We start from the raw sequence: 21,434 nt of genomic DNA on the forward strand, positions 1-21,434 counted from the left end.
TATAAAAAAAATTTTTGTCCCCCCCCCCCCCCCCCCCCCCCCAACCCCTGGTATTTACTTAATTGTTATTTCTAGGATGTAGTATCTCAAAATGCAGGTGGTAGGCTGTGACCGTCTCACACTATGCAGTGTTGAGGAGAATTTCACAGTAGGGCCTGCTTAGTAGACTTTGATTTGGCCATTCAATACTGCAGGAATAAAAAGCTATAATGTTGCAGTGTGTGCTGTGGGTCTACCAGATGTAAGGCTGGGGGGGCAGAATTTTGTATGAATGAACAGCAGTCAAACATTTTTAAGTATGTTATTTAAGTATGAGCAGCTGGTAAAGGATGTTATCGGTCCATGTTACAGTTTACGGCCTGGTGATTTGGTGTTGGCCTTTGGAATTGGTGACTGAGATACTGGAAATACTTCAGATTGGAAAGCAGTAGCTTTCAGCCGTAGAGGGATGTAGTATTAAGAAGTCTTTGATGCTCCTATTCTCCTTATTTGAGCATATTCTCTTTGCAGTGTAATACCTAGAAAGATTATGCTTTTTTTCCTCTTAAATATATGCCACCTCATCTGTGGCTTTGCTGAGGCTTACCAAACAGTTATCTTTTCTTTCTTCTCCTTAAAAGAAGATGATGAATTTAAGGAGATTCAGCAGCAGAAAGAAAAGGCGCTCTCCTTAGTCTGGTCTCAACATAAACCGTTCATTCTTTCTTTCTGGCTTGTGTTTGCCTAATCAGATTAGTCTTAAAATCTTTTAAGATGAGAGTCCTATTTAGTTTCCCAGTTCCTGGAAATCTGTTCTTTGCTGTTTTTTGGTTGATTTTAAGACAAGTAGCCTTTCCTTTAGCTTTATTCTTTGGCATTCTTTCCAAAGCATGCTCCAGGCACAGCAAAGAAAATGGGTGAGGACATAGACCAGAAAGAGAGCAAGTCTCCGAGCAGAAGCAAGGGGATTCTCTAGAGGCTGTTTTTTAATGCAAGGACAGAGAGCACCCCGTGACCGAATGAAGGTACACATTGCGGACTATATCCAGTAACACAGAAAAGCAGCAGCTCAAGAAGTAGCACTTGCAGAGTTGTACTCAGCAGGGGGAGATAGGTGAAGTTATATTCCAGCCTCCTAAAAGGATCCAAAGGGGAAAAAAATACCTTCAGTTTCAGAACTGCTCTGTTAACTATTACCTCTATGTCCATGGCAAGGCTACAAGTTAAAGGTCCCATCGCAGGTACATAGCAATTAGTGTAAATTTCCTGTTAAATGGGAAGGACTTTTAATTTTATGGCTGAAGTCTGCAATAACTTCTTTAATCAATAGTTTAAATGCAAGAAAATAAAACACTTTAACTGCATGTAGGACTCCAGAGCTTTGTGCTTTGTTTTACTTTTGGTTATTTGTTCTGAAGGGATTAGATTAAGTGTTTAAAAAGCTTAAATACATAGGAGGTGATTCTGCTTTCTTTTATTGTGATATAAATTTGGGATAGCTCAATTAAAGTCAATGGGTATATACAGGTATAAAACTTGTGTAAGTACTAAGAGCATAAGTCCTATAGACTAAAGAGACCAAGAGGTTACTATAAATCGGAAAGATACTGAGCACTTGTTTGTTGCATAACTGTCACTGAGTCATCAGTTTTAAAACAATGTATTATATCATTTTTATCCTTGATGTGTAGCTTTCGTGTTCACTGGGAATAGATAGATTTTCCAGAATTATGATTATGTCTTTAAATCTTTCATTTTGGTTGTGGTTGCTATGTTACAAGACAGGGATTTAGAAAAAAACTCTCTTTGCTTTGTTGGAAATTCAAAGCTTTTCAGAAGTTAAATGATGGAAAATGGGGAGGTTTTAAGACCTGATTTTTTCAGAAGACTTGAGGTTACTGCTGAGATACAGGTGTGATGGTATCACTTTGTAAATGAGGGCCATTATGTACCCCAATTAAAGATAAGGCATTAGCGTGAAGTAGGAGAGGTTTGAAAGGAAAGGCAGTGAACCATGATAGTAGGCTGCTGGAGTTACACTTTGGGAATGGTAGCAAGACTACTCTTAAGCCCTTTGACCTTCACCCGTCTTGGGTGCACAGCGAGTTCCATTAAGCTGGGCAGCTTTGTTGCCTCCCCTCGCATCAGGAACCATCTGTGGTGAAGCTTTGGTTCTCTAGCTGCATGCTGGACACTTCTGCGGCTGCAGTTGGGTGTCACAGTACAAGATTTGCCTTGATCGGAACAGAAACCTGCCGGACCGGCTCTTCTGCTTCCTCAACTGACTGTTTAGCAGGGAAATTCAGAGCAGCTGTTCAGCTTTATCAGCCAGGTTCCCTCCTAGATACCTCAAGAACACACGCTATTGTTTCTAAACTAGCAGTTTTTCTTGCCCATTTTCTTAAGCAGACTGATATAACTGTGGATTCTGGAGGTCCCCATTTGGGACATTATCTAGCTAGGGTCTGTCAGTCTTTGAAGTAGAAGATTGTAACTTCTATAACTCCTCCTGTAACTCAAACAGGATTGTCAAAACTAGAACAAGCCTATTGGGAAGGCAAAGGGAAGGGCTGAGATTTTTTTAGCTATAATAAGAGGTCTGCAAATAAATATGGGTCACAGCTAGGACTGCAACTATACTGAGTTTGCATCAGTCTAACTAGGTATTGGCACGAGTTAAAATGAGATGTTAAATCTACTGACGTTTGAAATTGTCATCACCGACAGGTTTTGGCATAAGGATCACAAGAGTACACTAGACCAACTTTGATCCAAATATATAACGTCCCTTCCACTTCCTGAGTTATCACACTCTTCACCCTTTGGGGATGGTGAACGGGGTGGCTGGATGGTATTGGCCTCTTAGCTTAACGATGGAAGTTTCTGGTACAGTCTCCTCTAACAACAGAATGTCCGTAGTGGCATTGGTGGCTTTGGTCATCTTTGTTCAGCTAGAGAAATTAGTCACATGGTAAAACCACTGTGGATATTGCTAATAATTTGCAAGTACTCGCTTGAGGTTGCCAAAGTTACAAAACCCCCCAAGTATTTGCCGGCCAGTAATCTTGTTTTTTTGCTAATGGCTATTAACAAGCTTCTGATTAAATATAAATAGAAATTATGCAGTCCCTTTCTCTTCATTAAGAAGTTTTAATTCTCATTGTCTTTAGTGTAGTCCATAGATGGGCAAACTAATACCAAGTATTGGCCATGCTACTTAAAGCCCTGCAAAAAGTCTGCCACAAAGCTGTCTGAGATCGCTGCGTCTGTCTGGAAATGTCTTGCATTAGGTTTCCAGCTCAGTGGGATAGCAATCCCTTGGATACGTTTCTGGTGTAGTGGGCTTGTTAATGGCCGTGAAAATGTGTACCTTTTAAACAACTAATGCTTGGGGGTCAGGATTTGTTACCGGAAAGCTCTGGACAGCTGAGGATATGTCCAGCTGGGAAAAGCAAGATGGGCTGATGGGGCTGAGGCTTTAAGCTGTTCACAGCAGAGCAGGTGCTGGCTGGAGCACCTGATAGCTGTTCATTAAAGACTGCTCTGTGCTGTAGCACAGTATCCAGTTACTCTGTGAAAATATCTAAAGGGATTTTTTTTTTCTTTTTTCAAGATTCAGGGGCTGATGAAGTTTAATTATCTCTGAGCTGAGATTTAGTTATTTTGCATAATTTTAATCACTGATGGCCTAATTTTCATAGGTGTTAACTCCCACAGCTCACGCTGAATAGGAGAAGCAGGTGCTCACACCTCTGGAAATGAGTCTTTAGGATCACGAGTTCACAGCTGACTACCTAAGCCGGATACTGATAATCAGTTTTTCCTTAGTCAATTATTGTTTTAAGTAATACTTCCCTAAAACAACTATTTCCATGGCTGCAGAAAGATGCATGTATTCTATATTTAAGCTTCTAGTTTTGAAAGTGTAGATCTGAAGAGCACAATGTCCTTAAGTGGTGTGGAGGAGGAATCCTCTTCACCCAGTGTTTGATGAAGAGCACTTTTCATTGCCTTTATGATAAGAGGAAGGTTGCTTTTAACAGGCCCAAGAAATGTGATTAGGAATTCCCAGAAGGAACTACTAGAAGAAAAAATTCATGGCTGTGCTTTATATGTTGTGGGACTTCAAGTGTTCCATGCTTGTCATGTGAAAAGTGTATTCTTCATCGTTTTCCCTGTTGGTAATAAACCCTATGAGCATATCCAAATTTGCACATGATACTGTATACTATTTAAGAGAACATGATAGCTCATCTGAAAAGTACCCGTAAATTAAAATTAATTGGCAATATTCACAAGCATCTTCCATGAGTATGTTAAAAAATTCCTAAGTGCATTGTGGCTAGAAATCATTGTTACACCCATATTTACAACATAAGAAGTTAAGAGAACACTGATGTGTGCTCAGGCAAACTAATGTATGTATTTTTCGTGTAATTTTGGGATGCATGTTTCCTTGCCATAGCTGTAGTCAGGAACAGATTCTTGCTATGGAGAATACATAGAATTAAAATGAGGAAGGCGTTTTCTTCAGAGGCGCCCCATTGTGCTTGAGCTTATGGTGATCAGTCAGGAGGTTAACAAACATACGTAGTTTTAACGACTGTGGATCTGCTGTAAGAGGAGAGAGTGTTTGTCTTGAGAATAAAAGAAGGAAATTATTTTACATAGTTTACATTAAACAAGACCCAAAGATTGTATGGAAAAAGTAGACTATGAAATTTAGAGGAGCAAAGGAATAAAGCAGCAGAAGTGTGAACAGATTGGTTATAAAAACAATATTGCCTAAGATTTGTGTTCATGAAGCTAGGAAAGACTTTGGGCTTTTATTTACTCTGCTGATACTGTGGACTATGAATCAAAATGAATTATGCCTGTGAAAACTGTTGTATTAGAAATATGCTCTACATTTTCAGATATGATGGGGAAATAACTTTTGCTTTCCACTGATTCACAATATTGTTTTCCCTATAGTTTTAAGAAGTTCTTCCTGGCATTTAGGCTGGTACATACCAATGATAATTGCACAGCATTCACGTATCTGTGCCCAAGAACGTTATCCTACCTTGAAAACCATTAATGCTCTTTAGGTGTGAATGGAATATGGAATGAAACTATTTTTATCTAGAGCTTGCTGTGTATCACAACTTCTGGAAACTGAAATGAGAGAACTGAGTTACTTTAGCCAATCCCTTAAAGAAATTGGTAGTACCCTAGGCGTTTATAAAGCTGTCACCTGTAGAAAAGCCGCCCGGTGCTTAGAGCTCCATTGATGTATGTAGGGTTTTAGCTGTTAAGTGCATTTCAGAGTGAGGTGTTCAGCTCTTGGCAGGGAGGGGTGGTTTAGTGGTTTGAGCCACATGTTTGAAAACTAGTTTTCACACTTAATCGAACCTCTTAATCTTCGTTCCTTCTTTGCAGCCTGCTCAAAGGTGTTGTCAGGATGATTTAGTGTTTCAGAATGCTTTGGAGATTAGTGCTATGTGAAAAGTTTTACACAAGTACTCCAGACAAATAGCAAATACTTAACCTTTGTAAATTTAACATTCAAAATGTTTCAAAACATTCCCTGTTTTGGACAGGGAAGTGCTGCTATAAAGATTAAACCGAGTGTATTTTGCCATCTAATAAAGTAACATTCCCTCACCCATAGCCTTTCAAAACCTGTTGTTTTACTTGCTCTCTCTTATTTCCACAGGTTTGCCTGGAGGACTTCTGAATGGAAAGCTTGCCAAGTGTCTCTCCTCCTTGACCAGGAGGACCCTCGCCAGCACAAGCATGTAGGCCTTTGTGGAGGTGGCGTACAAACCCGGGAGGTCTACTGTGTCCAAATCACCGTGGAACTTGGGATGCACCAACTGAAGGAAGGTACGTGCGTAGGGTGGTTGTGAAATGTCTGGCCCAAGTAGATCAGAGTAAGAGAAACAGGGGGAAGAAAAAAGGTAGGTAACGTGCAATCATTAATAGGCTTCGGCTAGCTGATGCCCTCATTGTATCCATACTTCCACAGGGAGGTGTTACTCAGCATCCGAGGGCGCAGGAGGGCATGGTCCTCAGTGTCCTGAGGAAATGCCAGGAGCCACAGCCTTCTGGGGTGAATTGCTGCCAGTTCTGTAGGTTACTTGTGTGGGAGGGTTTCAAAGAATGAAGGAGCTAAATCTTGCTTGGGGTTGAGTTTTCTTCCTCTCTCGTATATCAGGTGGCCCAGCCCCTTGGTAGCTGAATACATTTATCTGTGGTTTAGAGTATAAAAAAAGATGTCACTCTCCATTGTGGATATAGCTTTAGCCTCTGCTTCAGATTGATGCACAATCTTTCTTGTGATTTGAAGGGGAAAGCAAAAATAATATTGTCACAACTTCTGAGCAGACAGACGGTTTTTGGACTCTGGAAGTGAGTTATATTTCTTTTAGAGGAATAATGAGTAGATACAGATGCTTGATGAATAATTCATATTAGGCTGTATTATTTACTCTGGGTAGCGCTCTTGCAGAATATGGTTTTGAGCAGAGATGTAAGATAATAAGAACACAGTATCATATCTTAGATTTATTTACTTACAAAGGCAAAGCAAATGTTTCCTGGATGCCCAGTGTGTCCTAGCATCCCACACAGACTCTGAGATTATAGAAAACCAGACCTGTTTTAATCTCTACTCAGTCCATGCAGTTGCTGCTTCACCTCTCCCAAACATCTGGCATGACCTTGCTCTCTCAACAGAACCCCACCTCTGTTGTTCCGCACAAGTGTGCGATGCACGTGACTTTTAAATTAAGAAAAGTGCTGTTGATGAGAGGTGTGTAACATTTCTTGACTGTCTTCATCCTTCTCACTGCTTCTGTGGTCCATGCAGCCACTGTACGGCAAGCTGATGAGCAGCAAGCTTTAACTGACTTCATTCACACTTCCTTATTCTTTTTCAGTGTTGTGAATTACTCAAGAAGATTAGAGGAGTGCATCTGAAACACTTACACCAACATAATTCGTAACAGAATTGGTGCTATATATCCAGTGTGTGATCACCTGCAGTTTTTTCCCTTGTTCAAAGTTCAGTTCAACTTAAAAATTGCAAGCCCTCCCCTCAACAAAAAGGAAACACTCGGATACCTCTTCCTTGTTTTTACAGTTCTAACCCTTTCTTTAAAAAAAAAAAAAATCATATAGGCTACTAAAAAAACCAAATGTACAGAGCAATTGTACAGGGTATGAATTACTACCTCAGTTTCAAGGCAGTAGAGCAGATTTTCAGTAGTCCTTAGAAAGTGAGAACCCCATCTACTGTCAACATAATCGCATGCAAATAGAAAGAAGGAAAGCTTTCCCTATTATTCCTCCCTATCCAGTAATAGTCACTGTATCTCATTTACTAGCTGATCAATTTTTGTTCTTTGAATAAATAAGGACTGACATCTTTTCTGGCCTCTTTTCTGGCAATCTGAACTGATAGAATACTTTTATTCATCACTAGGGCATCTCATATTTTATTGTACCATTTTTTTCAGTGATGGGGGAGAAGATGAGGAAGTTAATCCTTCTATGTATAAGCAAATACAGATTCTAATTGCTACTATCAGAAGTACAGTAATTTTTCTTTCTTCACCTCTTGAGTGTCCTTAAAGGGATCATTCAGGAATCAAACAAGCGAGTCTAATAGGATATTACCATCCATCACAGTTGTTATTCTTCTGGTTACTTCCAATGAGAATTTGGACCTAGGCCCAATAACATATGTGAAAGAAGATTTTTGTCCTGTGGTCTCTCCAGCAGCATTCTTGGATAAAATATGTTGAATCCTAGTTGGAGACAGGTACCATCTGTGATATATTTATACATATTGCTCAAAGCTCTTTTATCCCCCAAGGATATCTCTCCCATTTTTCATTTGCTTAGTCTTCCCATCTATTTCTTCTTTTATTAAAATGTGTATATTTAGAAAGGGAGTCCCTGTTTTCTTGAGTCCCTACATATCAGTTATTCAGAAGGTTAAGTCTGCTGAAATCTTTCTATATTTTGATTATAAAATTCCAACTTGAACATAGTGGAAATGGAAAACTTTCACTCAGGTATTACTTTCAGAAATGGATTGATAAGATTTGATATCTTTCTCTGCCAAGAGGTGACCTAACTAAGAAATCCCTATCTTGATCCAACTGAAGTTATATATTTTTTAGGCCTTAAGGAGGAAGTCCATACTTTTAATGTCGGTGATGAGTATTTGGAGTCAGAAGGTCTTCCAATCTTTGAAGTCCTTTGTAATGTTCTTGCATTCTGAGACTCCTATATCTAGATGAAGCTGGCAGGGAACCCTTGGTAAATGTGTAAAGTGTTGTGTCATTCAGGTATCTGTATTTGTGTGTATGTAGGTAAGCCAATGTATAGGCACCTATGTTAAGAGACTGTGCTATTTTTAGCGTTAGCTATTCTCTCTGAGAAATCTACATCTCTACTCAGTTGTGAGACTTTTGTTAATTTACACTAAACTTCAACGTAATTAACTTTAAACAGATCCTTGTGTTTTTTCTTTAAGCATCTCATTGAATTTTAACACATTTAAATTTATAATGCTTAATTTTCACAGAGAGGTGGTCATCTAATACTTGTTTTGATATCCAGATAGCACCAAATCTACATGTTTGAAATGATGTTGCTTTTAAGGAGGAGACAAATTCTGCACAAAAAGTAGCATAGAATATGCAAGTGAGCTACCTATGGTACAGCTCCAATGTGCCCTTTCTGCCCTTCATCTCTGGATACTCCCTGATCCCTGTTCCTGGATGTCCTGTGTCTGGAGCAAACTGTAGAAGTGGTGGTGCTTACCCATCTTTGTACCTCTTTTTTAATGTATATCTGTTCACTCGTATGGAAATCTTTTAAATAAAGCAGAAATGCAGATCCTCAACTGGCTTTTCTGGATTGAGAGAAGATTTTTGTGACTGTTGATTTTATAAAATGTTATCTGAAATGTGTTTTCCCACAATAAATTTTAATTAATCTTGGTGAACGTCACTAACTATCAATCCCCAGTGTACCAAAAAAAAGGCATTTGGTAAAAGTATGGAAGAATATTATGCAATGATCAGTTTATGAAAAGTCTCTCCTTGTTTGGCAATACAGCTCTCCTCTCACTCACAATAAATAAGTCCAATAATATGTGAATTAAAATTCCTCTTAGAGTCTGGGGATGGTGTCTGTGTTTATGTTCAAACAGTTAATAAACTTACGAGGCGCTTACATTTAATAATCTTCCTCAGGACTTTTTTACCTTCTTTCCTGAAGGCCAGGGTGTATCCTTCTGTTTTCTAATTAAATCTTGCTTTTTGGATTTATCTAGAGACTATAGCTCTTTATCAATAGTCTGGGGATGCCATCCCTTATAAAAGTCTCCAGAAGCATTTCCTCTCTTCTCTGAACTAATTACCTCCTATCCCTGGTGACTGGGATTCCTGTTCTCTCCATATTTTCTGTAACTTTCTAACTAAGGATCTGCCTACCCTGTCATTCTTTCATAAAATTTGAGCCTTACATATCTTGACGTTTTTTCTTTTTTACTTGTTTGAATGAGATCCGATTTACCTCTCACTTTCAGAAATTTCTTATAATGTTTTTTGGAGCCTGTCTGCTTAAGTTTTAATTATAGGACTGAAAAGACCTTTGTGAAATGCTGTTTTTCTTTGCATCTTCTTCATTGTTTACCCAGCATACTAAACTTGGCTAATAAAATGTATCTCTTATTACCATCTCACCAGCAAATCATTGCAGTTTTGTATCTTCTTAATTTCTGTTATTTTTCTACCTGAAAATCCACATTAAGTTCTCATACCTGTACAAGTTTCTAAGGTTTTGTTTACAATTTTTTTTGCTTAATGAGCGTCTCTGTCATATTTATCTCCATATATTTATTTTTATTTGATCTTGGATTTCAATAGCAGGTGTGTGAGGTAGTTGTGCCTTCATTACTCTTAGGTATCTTCTAGTGCTACCCTGCAAAACTATTTCTTACAGAAGTCTTTATTACTTTTATACCCCTCTTTCCTTTGAGAGATATTCAACCCTCACCTGTTAGTAAACATGATTTCTTGACTTGCTTATTCCACTGTCGTTCACCAGCCTATACCCATTTTTGCTTTATTTTTACGATGCAGTTCCACCTGGTTCATCTTACATCAGATTTTTTTAAAAAACTTGCATGTCACCAGCTGTAGCAGCAAAAACTCCTTTAGTCTGTTTACAATTCAGGACTTTGTAAATACTCAAGTACCTTTTCAGGTCTAATGGTTACTTTCTGATCCATCCCTATGTGTATTCCCTTATGTATTTTTGTCTTACAAGCCACTTCACTGACAGAATCCCCAAATTGTCTGAAAGTGAAAGTGTTCCCCTGCACTTTCATCTAAGTCCTACTTATACAAGTCTCAAAATAATAATTTTACGGCCTTAAGCCTTTCTTGTTTTCCACAAAATATTGAGCTTTCCCCCTACTTCTGAGAGACAAAAATGTCTAATCCTTTCTTATCTGATGAGTGAACTTTTCAGACTATTCTTACTTCCCATATGGGAGATGTTTTGGCACTGTATTTTACTTTCCAGAAATTAGTGCCTCTTTGGAGTTGCACAGAGATGAATTTGAGGACTCCTTTCATTCATATCTTGTATTATTCTATATTTATTCTCATCCCTTTCTTTTTGCCCTTTTGTCTTTTTTAGCTCTAAAATATGTGAGTTTGCTGCCTTTGTTCTCTATGCTCTGTTTCCTAATGAGGGTGCCACATTTTTTTCCCTGCAAGTTCTTTGTTCTGCTCTGAATCATGATCTTCCAGTGCGTGTCTTCTGGGGGATTAGTGTTTCAAATTGGTATGTGGCATCTGTTCAATAAACTATGGAAGTACTTTCAGGAAAAGAAAAATACCAACGAAGAGTCTTAGTCGACTGTGCCACCATCCCCTTGGGTGCTAGCTGTCTTGTGAGCCACCAGGTCTGACTCTTCAGAAACAGTAAGTTGGTTGTGCAGGTTGTTGTCATTTATGATTGTTACCATCCTGCATATTTATTGGGAAAAGATTGCATTGATGGAGATAAGCTGCCTGCAGGAGTTGGCGTGGGATATGTACCGTTGGAATGAATATGAACCGTGTGGCATATGAGCCCTATATTAAATGCACGCTGGTTTTTTTTCAAATTTATGCTGGTGAAGCTGCAGGAATGAGAAGATTGATTTACTCTACGGAAATTAGAATTTAGGGACTTCGAAGTTTAAATCCTGTTGTCCTTGTCTGGTTTATGAAATTGAAAAGGAACAGGTTAGAATATATTAGTAATGAGAAAGCTTGACTAGGACCATAGTGGGGAGAGAACTGATGGTCAGCAGTGGTGTGAAAAAAAGCTTTGTTTGACTGGCTTGTGGTACAGCAACAGGAGCATCCAGCCTGGGGCTTAGTTGACCTGAATCACAGACACCATGTTCTCAGGTGGAAGAAGCCCCCCCCGCTAAGGATCCCTCTCATCCCACACTGGTTATTTATCATTGGGATGACCGAACTGGCTTGAAAAGATCAGAAATACACCTCTGAAGTGTGAAATATATTCAGGCAAGTCTGCATCAGATTTATATTGCTGGGATGCCGAATTATTGATCTGTAAGCTCACCAAATGCTGAGCAGAATTTACGAGATACAACTCACATAATGGAAAAATAAATATGTAACAGCTGGCTTCTTTGGGGGAAACCCTTTAGAAGCAAGAGAGGAAATGATTTTATTCAGATCGTTGTGGTGCTTGACAGTAGTGTTTAAATGTGTATTTCAAAAATTTTAGTTTGAATCCATTAGGGAGAAAAACATTTTCCCTAATGTCTTTTAGAGGTGTTAATATTTTCAGTTCTTTCATGTCTAGAAACTAATTAAAGTAAAATGAAGACAATAATGTATAAAAAGCCTTTGACAGTGAAAGAAGTGCACCTTCTAAAAGGTGCCTTATAAAGAATATGCCTTTTTTTGTCAACAGGCTAATGGATATGACCATGAAATATTTATGCCTTTATAAATACTTTTATTTCTATAGCTGGCTTTGGTATGCAGCAAATAATATGCTGTCCAGTCAGTTCACATGAAATACTACATTTTAGTTCAGGGTTTTATCTTTGAAAGCTAAGACTTTAATTGCATTTGTATTTCTGTCATTATTTCCTGCCACTGGAACTGGATTAATTTTATTCAAAACAGTGACGGTTTGTTCTGAGTAATTTTGTCCCGTTGTTGTTATGAGGGCGGGGAGCTGCATTGTGTTCAAACAACAATGTTGAGTCAGATGAAAAAATAAAAGGATTTGTATGTACGAGGCTACACCACAAAGTGGGACACTGGGGAGAGATAACAAAGCCAGTGGTAGCTGGGCTGGTCCTGGAACAGGAGACGTTCGAGATAAGTCAAGCTTGTGAACTTGGGCCAGCTCTGCGTGAAGCAGCCCTGCTGCTTTCAGCATCCGAGCTGGCATGGCCATGCCGTGGGTAGACTAGCTTAGCGTGTCACTAGCTTAGCTTTGGGCTACCTGTACCATGTCCCAGTATCATAGACACATCCATAAAGGTGCTTTTCTTGTGGTACCGGGACTCCTGCAGGGATGTGGCATTCACAGAACAGATTTCTGCTCCTTGGTGCTCCTACCTGCTCCTACTAAACTTAGCAATGGGCAAAGTTCACGCTCTTGCGAGGCTTTCATGAAGTATATCCTCACCTTTGGGTTTTCTTCCCTGTTTTTCTTGTGGCTTCTTTCACCCTCTCTGGTGGTCTGTCCCAGTGATTTCCAGCATCTTGTGGCCTTTTCTGGATAACAGCCAACACGGCTCAAACGTCCTGGAGAATCCCTTTTTCTTTCCCTGTTGCCTCCGCTGTTTTTTCTGGACACTCTTAATGACTTGTCACCTCTGGTCTGCTCAGTTGTGTGACTGCGGGTGGGAAGCCCCACGCTTACTCTGAATTTTTGCCAGTTCTGTCGATAATCTCTACAAATTCTGCTGTAGTAAAACAACACAATATCCCAGTTGGGATCAGGATCTCGTTGTACAGCAGAGAATATGGACACAGGGAAACTTTTATTCCATGCAGTGCTAATAGTGTGTCTCACTTTAATAAAATTGCAAGGATCTTTATTGTTCTGAAATACATTAAACCGTTGTTGCTCTTGGCAATCTGCTATTAACCCTCTTTCATGCTGTGATTAGCCTTCTATTCATACATTGTTTCTTGTCTGTTAAATAGATTTTAATTGAAAATAGGACTTCAACTTGGTGCCTTGTGGCTTCAAAACTAATTGATTCTTCTTAAAAGCATAAAGGAACCCTTTCCATCAGGCATGGGGTGCATTAGGCTTTTTAATGGAGGGATGCACTGGACTAGGGTTGGCGCCGTTTCTAGGCTAGTTAAATTACATTCACTACTTCTCCTTTGTCTAATCTTTTGGTTTTGCTATAAAAGCAAGTCTTTCAGGTTAGAGAAATTACTTACAAATGTTGTGCTGGTTTATCCCTATTATGTTATACACATGTAGGTGTTTTTATAACACAACTTATTCCTTTGTGATTTTCTCAAGTAATTTCCCTTTGTATTGATCCAAGTGTCTTTGGTTTATAAGTCCTGGCAAAGGCAGTAAGAACTTTCACAAAGATATGCCATCCCTTTCTTGTACCCTGGCAATCATTAATTTGTCTTAGTTTTGCCAAAAGATGTGGTAAACGTCTGGATTTATTGCCTAGAGAATTGAATATTAGCTAAAATATGGCTGCACCAGTATATGAGATAGTCCTGATATTCTTTGTGTGTATACCAGATATGCTAGAGATATTTAGAAATGTCTCATTTAGGTGTTAATATCAGAAATACTTGATTTTTTCATTGTAAAAGGGAAATTAAGTTAAGCTCCAGAAAAAAAAGTGTTATTTAACTCCTGAGGAATTGAAAAACTAAATTTGAAAGGAATCACTGCAACCGAAATGTCTTCCTATACATTTCTCCCTCTGTCTGGTCATCATTGTTGCTTTTTAACATAGTGTTGGTATGTATGCAAGTATGTGTCCATATGACTATATTCACAGATTATTTATTTATTGGCTTAAAATTACATTATGGAAATAATCATATCAGAGCTGATTTCCTCTTCCACTCTTCCTCCAGATCACTACCTCAGTAAAAATATATAGGGAAACAAGATACTTTAGAACCCAATTTATTATCTCCTGCTGGTAGCAATAACCTGAAAATAACAGCAAATAGTAAAATTCAAACTTGAGGCAGACACTGGTGCTGGAAACAGCTGTAGTCACATTTATGAAGGATAGATTCAATATAACAGCTATAGAAATGTGCAATGTTTCAGAGGCTCCCAGATTAGTACTTGATTGTTTTTTCAAGTTTGTTCCATAGATTGGGAAGAACACAGGATTTTAAAGGGTATGAACAAGCGTAATAAATAAACTGCTACTTGAATCAGAGGTACTGCCTCCCCCCTCACTCTTCTCTTCCCTGGCTTCTGCCTTTCTCCTTCCTCCCACCCCCAAAATGGCAAGTTTTTTTTCCAAGGAAGATTATTACACAAAATGCACTTTTTCTGTATGAAAGTAGGAAAATGCCATTACAGAGCCAATTACTGAGCAAAATCAGAAGGCTGTCCAGTACATCAAGACAGTCCTAGCAGCTGTGTTCATTTATCATAAGCATAATGTGAGGTTTTTTTATTCTGAACAGGGCATTCCAGCCAGGCTATCTGTGCCTTTTTGGAGGCTGCAGTGTGTGAGAATTTTGATGTTTAAAAGGTTCACATTAAAACCCCATCTTATAGTTCATTAAAAAAAAAAAAAAAAGTTATTTATTAGCCTATGAAAGAATAGCAGTAGAAAATCACATCAAGCTTTTAAATAAAACTGTTGGAAATCAGAGTTGTCAATCAAATGGCTGAAGAAGGGATGAAACTCTTATAGAGAGTCTGGCTATCGTGCTTGATATTGTGGCTCTTTATACCTGCCTGGTTTTGGAAAGGGATGTGTTGTATACGCATTTATTAAGGCAGCTTGTTTCTTTTTGTTCTTGTCTTATTCTTGAAGACTTTCACTGGAGAATTGTAGTCAGTGTAGGGTGAGCATAAACTGGCACAGACTAGAATATATTTGGATATTTGATTAGAATAGTCTTTGTATTTTCTGATTTACATTTTACAGAATATATAGAATTACTTAAGGAAGTGAGTAAATAAGCAGTCTTATTCCATGACAAGTAGGATCTCGGTCCTGGGAAAAGAGCTCCCAGTGCTAGAATTAAATAGGGCATCAGCCTGAGGGAGGAAGAGGAGCAGGAAGGTGGTTCACAGGGAGAGGAAGGCAGGGGTTTCCTCCAGAATAGGAAGGAGTCTTCCATGAGTCTGGGATGGCTGGTAGGCTCAGCCTACCAACAAAACCCTGCCCCTTTAACTTTTTGTAACCAATTTTTCTTGTTTTTCTTTTATCCAAAATCAGTTTAAAATACCCTAGGCACCACTGGTTGTAGCTGGTTAGTTTTCAAGGCAGGAGAACCAACCTGCTTTATCTAGTGCCTTCTACATTTAAATAGTTAAATTGCAATATAGAAACAATCTGAAAATCAGTGAGGAGGAAAGAGCCATTGGTAACAGTGATGCCTTGAGTTAGAGCAGAGTAGGACTGGACTTTATTCCTTGGGTTGACCATCTGCAGTCAATTTTATTTCCTTTCATTTCTTCAAGTGAACTCTCAAAAAATGATACAGTTTTGCAAAGCTTGATGCTGAAAGGCAGGTTAAGCCATGCACGAGACTTCTTGGTAAAATAAATACCCTTATCCTTAAAACTCTAGTATTTATCTCATTCTGTCTGTCACTTTCCTTGCAAGGTCTCTAGAAGAGGTCTGTTTATTTTAGCATTCAGGTGAATTGGATTTATGCCACCTTGTTGTAATCTCTAAATGAACATGTCAAAGGCCTTACAGTGTCTCAGAAACCATTCAGAAAACCGTCTTTTTTAGTAACATATCTTTCAGCTTAGAATTAAATCACGTCTGTTGTTTAATCCTGGTATTCTGATGAGCTGGAATCATAAGCACTGATATTGGTCTGAAGTCTCAGCTTCAGGATGTGCAAATCAAAATTTATTGGGATTTTGAGCACTGAAGTCTTGTGTTTTAAAAAAAAAAGTTCTGTTTTTCTTCAAATGATTCATTTTAAAGAAAATGGTAAAATATCAGAAAAAGAAAAGATTACTTTTATATTGGGCACATTTTTATAAAGTTTTTTTAAGTCAATTCCATGCATGGAAGCAAAGAAAAATAGACATTAAAAATAAAAATGAGGATAAAGCAAACTCAGTAGCTATAAAAATTAATGAAGTCTTCGTAATACCATAGCAGAGTAAACTTTAACAAGCCCTTGCCTTTTGAAAGACTGCTTTGATATTGATCTATCTAAAGAGACAGCCAAATTCAGCCCATAATGTAATTAAAATGCAATATCATATAATGACTCAGACGATAGATTTAAGAGTCTTTCCCCTTCTTTTCCTTCCTCCCTTTGCCCCGAATAAAGAGGCAAGAGAAGCTAATTGAAACTAGAAATCTCTTATGATAAATGAAAATACAAAGGGAATCAGCTTTCCAAATTTATTGTCAGTATCAACAAAACTGGTACTTTGGCAGAGTTTGGGGTTGGCCCATCTCATAGATGAAGAGATTTGGAGATCCGTGCCTGCCTTGGGTGCAGGCAATTCAAGTAAACATCTCGCCTCCCAGGCAGGAAAGATGCTTTCTGCATATGTCTGTGTAGAAGAAACTGAGAGCTCTGCTCAGTTTTATTGAAAGTAGATGAAGAAAATCCAGACCTCTGGATCCTGCATCTGTGATCTAGAGGTGGTGGTGCCCCTGAAGGGGATGGGTATGGGGAGATTCCCCTGTGCTCAGGCTTTTGTCACGTGTCACTGCCTGGCTCCCAATTGCAGCGTGAGCTTTTGGGATTTCCTTCTTACAGGTCTTTCTCTTCAGTATGGTGTGAAGAGGTCTTCTTGGCCATAAATGCGGGGGATTAGATTCCAGTTTGTTGCTCCAGCATTGGAGAAGATCAGCACTGAATTTAGTTTTAAAGCAGCCATTTACCATTAAGCATAGTCTTAACTGGCCTGCTGAGTATGGGTGATTTAGATAAAACTTTAAGTGCCTTGCTGAACACAGGATTAACTTTTTGGTCTGGGAGGTTAGACCCTAAAAAAGCACTGGATTTTGGTGCATTCTGGAAAACTAAGGCCAGCAGTAAACTCCGGACTCTGTGCATTGGTCAGGGCAAAGTTACAGCCATGCTTTTCTTTTTTCCTTTCTTTCTTTCCCTCTTAGTTACTAGACCAGTTAATGGGAAGCTATGCCTGGGTCCTGCTCCCTCCGCCTCCCAGCTGTGTAACCTGCCATGCCCGTCCGAGTGCGTGGTGTCTGCCTGGTCGGTGTGGGGCCCCTGCCTTCACGAGAACTGCCAGGACCGCCGTGGAGGAAGAGGTAATGGGTGCTTTTATATATTGCTTTTGGAGCATTGGGGGATCTAAAGTGGGTAATGGAATATTATGATAAGATTGCAAAAGCAGTGGTGTCAAATTCTACATTGGGAGCTTAATGTATTTTTTTAAAAATTAATCTTACATAGGATGAAGCACTTAGATGTGCGTACAGGAGTGGAATATGACCTTTAAAAGCTTTTTGCAGTTATTCTTGGGAGAAGAAAAAAAAAAAGATAAGATTTTCAGCCTGATTCAGATCTTTTTATCCTGCACTGAATTTGTAGAAAAGGAGGATTTCTTGGGATAGGAGCTGCAGACCTCGATAGTGCCAGGCTGTCCCTCTTTGATCGCCATCAGAAGTCCTGCTGCAGGCCTGGATTCGAGGGCAATGCTTGGGTGAGGTTAGGAGGCGTCAGGACTGAGGTGTATCCCACAGCCCTTCTGTCTTGGAGTTAGGCTGACCTGAGAGATTGTTCTCATTGTTCGGGGTTTGGTTTAAATTCCTGGAAGCAGAGTATGCAAATATAATTTAACCCCCCTGGATCTTAATTGACTAGCGTACATGTTTGTTGCTGCAACACTGATATTAATTGCAGAGGCTTTCCTAAGACTCTAAGTTGAAAAGATGACTGTTGGAGTTCATGTCGTTTGGAAATTACACTTTTCTGAAAACAGCATAAGTTTTTGAAGTGATTGGAGCTGGTCAGAGTTTTTCAAATTAAAAAAGAAATAATAAAAAATATATGGCTAAATAAAAGATTGGCAAAACCATTTAATTTTTAAATTGTTTTGTATGATTTCTTTTTGCTTATTTGAGAACAGTGGAAGTTTGGTCTGTTATATTCTCTGGAATGTTTAATTTTTCATTTTCTTTTCTGTTTCATGGCCAAGGCATTTCCATGTAGCCTCCACTAATGCTATATATTTGCCCCTTGTCTGAGACTGTTGTGGGAAAGACCACCATGTATTTTTTTCTGCCTGTCTTAGAATTCTGTGTCATTTACATAACAAAACATGCTGAAAGATGCTTGAGTATTAGTTCTGCATTTTATGTAGCAACATGACTTTTGGTTTTATTCAGAAGGAGGTAGATTATGTAATGAATTCTTTCATTATTTCTGTAACCTTTTTCTTCCACTTTACATTTGAATCTTCCAATTTAATAGGATGTCATTTCAAAGAGGTCTGATATGCATTATGTATCAGAAATCCTTACACCTTCATAAAGCAGAATACTAATTTCTTAGTATGCTCTGCTGTATCTCAAAATAAGTCTTTTTGTTAGTGGATTCCCGGGCAGAATATAGATGTCCTTTATATCTTCAATTCCTTAACTGTTTCTTTTTTCTTATTTTAATGTTGTTATTATATTAATATATGCATCAGTGGCAAATTCCTATATTTGGACATGTGTATTTCTATGTAATGTTGATGTAAGGGAAAAAGAAATGTGAAAAATGTGGGTTGTTAGAGTTCTTTACACACTATTAGATTTTGCTTGCGCGGACTGTGGGCACATACACCAGAGTACCATCTCAGTCAATTCAGTTTGTAAGCGGTGTGCTCATTTGTCTTTATATCCTCCAATTCCATATGCCCTATATGGTCCTCTTGCTACTAGATTATTGGTGTAAATATTTTTTGCTGTTGTCCAGTTAATTCAGTTTCTCTTTTTCCAGGCTTTAGAATGAGACAAAGGCAAGTGATTGTGGATCCAGTAGGCACACTGGCAGGTTGTCCGCATTTAATTGAATCTATTCCTTGTGAAGACCCGGTGTGTTATGAGTGGATCATTTCAGAAGGAATATGTGTGACTGAACGTGGAAAATGTGGACCTGGAAACCGCATGCTGAAGGCTGTATGCAAGAACAAGAAAGGTGCGTAATGGTATCATCTTAAAAGCCCCATGGTTTTTCGTGCCTCCTTCTAAAATGGCATTCTGCTGTAGAGCAATTGTGATTGTTTACAATAGCTCCTTACTGAATTTTTATGAAGCTTTCAGATTTTTGAGTTGACTCTGATGCTCACGAAAGCCTAGTGCTGATATGATCTGGGATTTTGCTTGGAGCCTTCTATTGTATTTTATCCTAAAGGAGATGGCTTACCAGTACAGGACGTGCTGTCACTGCTGGCCTTACTATGACAAAAGTGGGATACCAGTGGCCTGGTTCTCCCTAGAATCCTTTTTTTTGCACAACTTGTACTAAAGTAGGACTGTCACTGAGGCCAGCAGCACTATGGGCATTCACAAAATTAATCCAGCTCCTAGCATTTCGTCTATCCTTAGTTTTTAGTGTGCTGTCTGAATGTTTTATCTCGTTACAATAACCCTCTTACAATCATGAAAAGGGATGCTCGGCTGTGCTGCCAAAATTAATACAAGAATTAGATGTAAATGAAAAGATTGTACTAAGTAATAATTTACTTGGCAGCAGTTTGAGACCTGCGGTGTGTTCAGTTTACAAGTTGTTAATAATGAATAAGTACATTTTTATATGACGTTTACAAACAACCAGCAAGAGCTTATTTCTTGTGCATGGTTTGAACCTCAGCCAAAAGTTTCATTTCTTGATAAGGTCAGTGTTGTCAGATCTTTAGATTCAATTACATGGAGCACGATTTTGCAGTCCTTAGTTGCAGTGAGACTGTGCTATCATCTTAAAAGTGGCAAAACCGTGGAACTTTAGAGCCTGATATTATATCTGAAATGGAGAATTCTTTTACATGGTGCTCAGACTGATCACAGGAAACAAGTTTCAAGTTGATAACAACAGGGGTTAATTGGCAAGTGGTTAAAAATAGTGTGTCATTTACGAGGCATTAGAATCTGACAGAATGAAATGATGGTTGCTTTGCCTCAAGAGCACAGATCCTCCTGAAATATTTTCTTGTAAGTTTGTGAAAACGGGGCAACAAAATAAATCTTCAAGTGTTATAAAACAACATAGCTAGAATATACTGGAGAGCAGAGATCTGTCTCTGAATTTGGTCTGAGTGGTCTCTTCCGATGTGTGATCATAACTGTAGGTCTGGTCCTGCAGTGGTGTGTGCAGATGGAGTCTTGTATTGCTAAGGAGCACCATGTACTTCACACTGTTAAAACTGTGCCAACATCCATTTTTATGCTCCAACTTGCAACTCGGAATGAAAGCATAACATGGCAGATGCTCACTGATCTCTGATCAAACTGTTCTCTGTGACTATGATCCTTAAGAAGCCATGCCTTTGAAGTGTCTCTTCTTCACTTAATTGTTCAACAAGATATTGGGAGTCTCTCACTTTTCCACTTCAATGACTCTGTGCATGTTCTTGTTACCAAGAAAAAAAAGTTGGGACATTCTTCCCACCCCACCACCCTGGGGCAAACATTGTCACTAGATGTGATCATTGTCCATTTCTAATTGAGAAGGCTTCACAAGGAAGTAGCCAGATCACTAGGCAGATGAGAAGCACTGGTTAATACTAGTTTTAAACTTTTCTGAATTTTTGTTCCAGTAGGATTGGACTGGCGGAGTCCTTAAAGTCAAAGTTGAAAAAAAAAAGTAAATTTGCTTCTTCTTCTGTGATCTAGTGATATTAATTGCTTTGTTTATAACCTTTTTTTCTTCTGTAGTGTTCTCTTAACTGGATTCCCATTGCAATAAGTGGTGTATTTTCTTGCATAAAAGCTGGAGTAAGCAGCAGAGTTACATAAAGTATTTTGTCTGGAATAGTTGGTCAGTTGGCAGTGGGAAGCCAGTAGGGAGTCATGTGAAACTGTGAGACATATCAATTACAGGTAAAATAGCATAAGGCCTTGTTTTGGGTTTGTGTTGGCGTTTTTGGTAGTGGGGAAGGGGCTGCAGGGGTGGCTCCTGTGAGAAGCTGCTAGAAGCTTCCCCGGCTCCAAGTCAGACCCCACAACAGGCCTATACTAATGCATAGCA

At 38.8% G+C, this 21,434-nt stretch overlaps 1 protein-coding gene across 1 annotated transcript in view; it reads left to right on the forward strand.

The window, feature by feature from the left end:
* Window positions 1-21,434, forward strand: part of THSD7B (thrombospondin, type I, domain containing 7B) — a 273,948-nt gene that overhangs the window by 67,899 nt on the left and 184,615 nt on the right. The window contains 3 exon segments of the mRNA XM_010575183.1: window positions 5,678-5,847; window positions 17,354-17,509; window positions 19,188-19,385. Coding sequence (XP_010573485.1) covers window positions 5,678-5,847; window positions 17,354-17,509; window positions 19,188-19,385 — 524 coding nt within the window.

This window comes from Haliaeetus leucocephalus, unplaced genomic scaffold, assembly GCF_000737465.1.
Source record: "Haliaeetus leucocephalus isolate CR32 unplaced genomic scaffold, Haliaeetus_leucocephalus-4.0 Scaffold451, whole genome shotgun sequence".
Taxonomy (NCBI): domain Eukaryota; kingdom Metazoa; phylum Chordata; class Aves; order Accipitriformes; family Accipitridae; genus Haliaeetus; species Haliaeetus leucocephalus.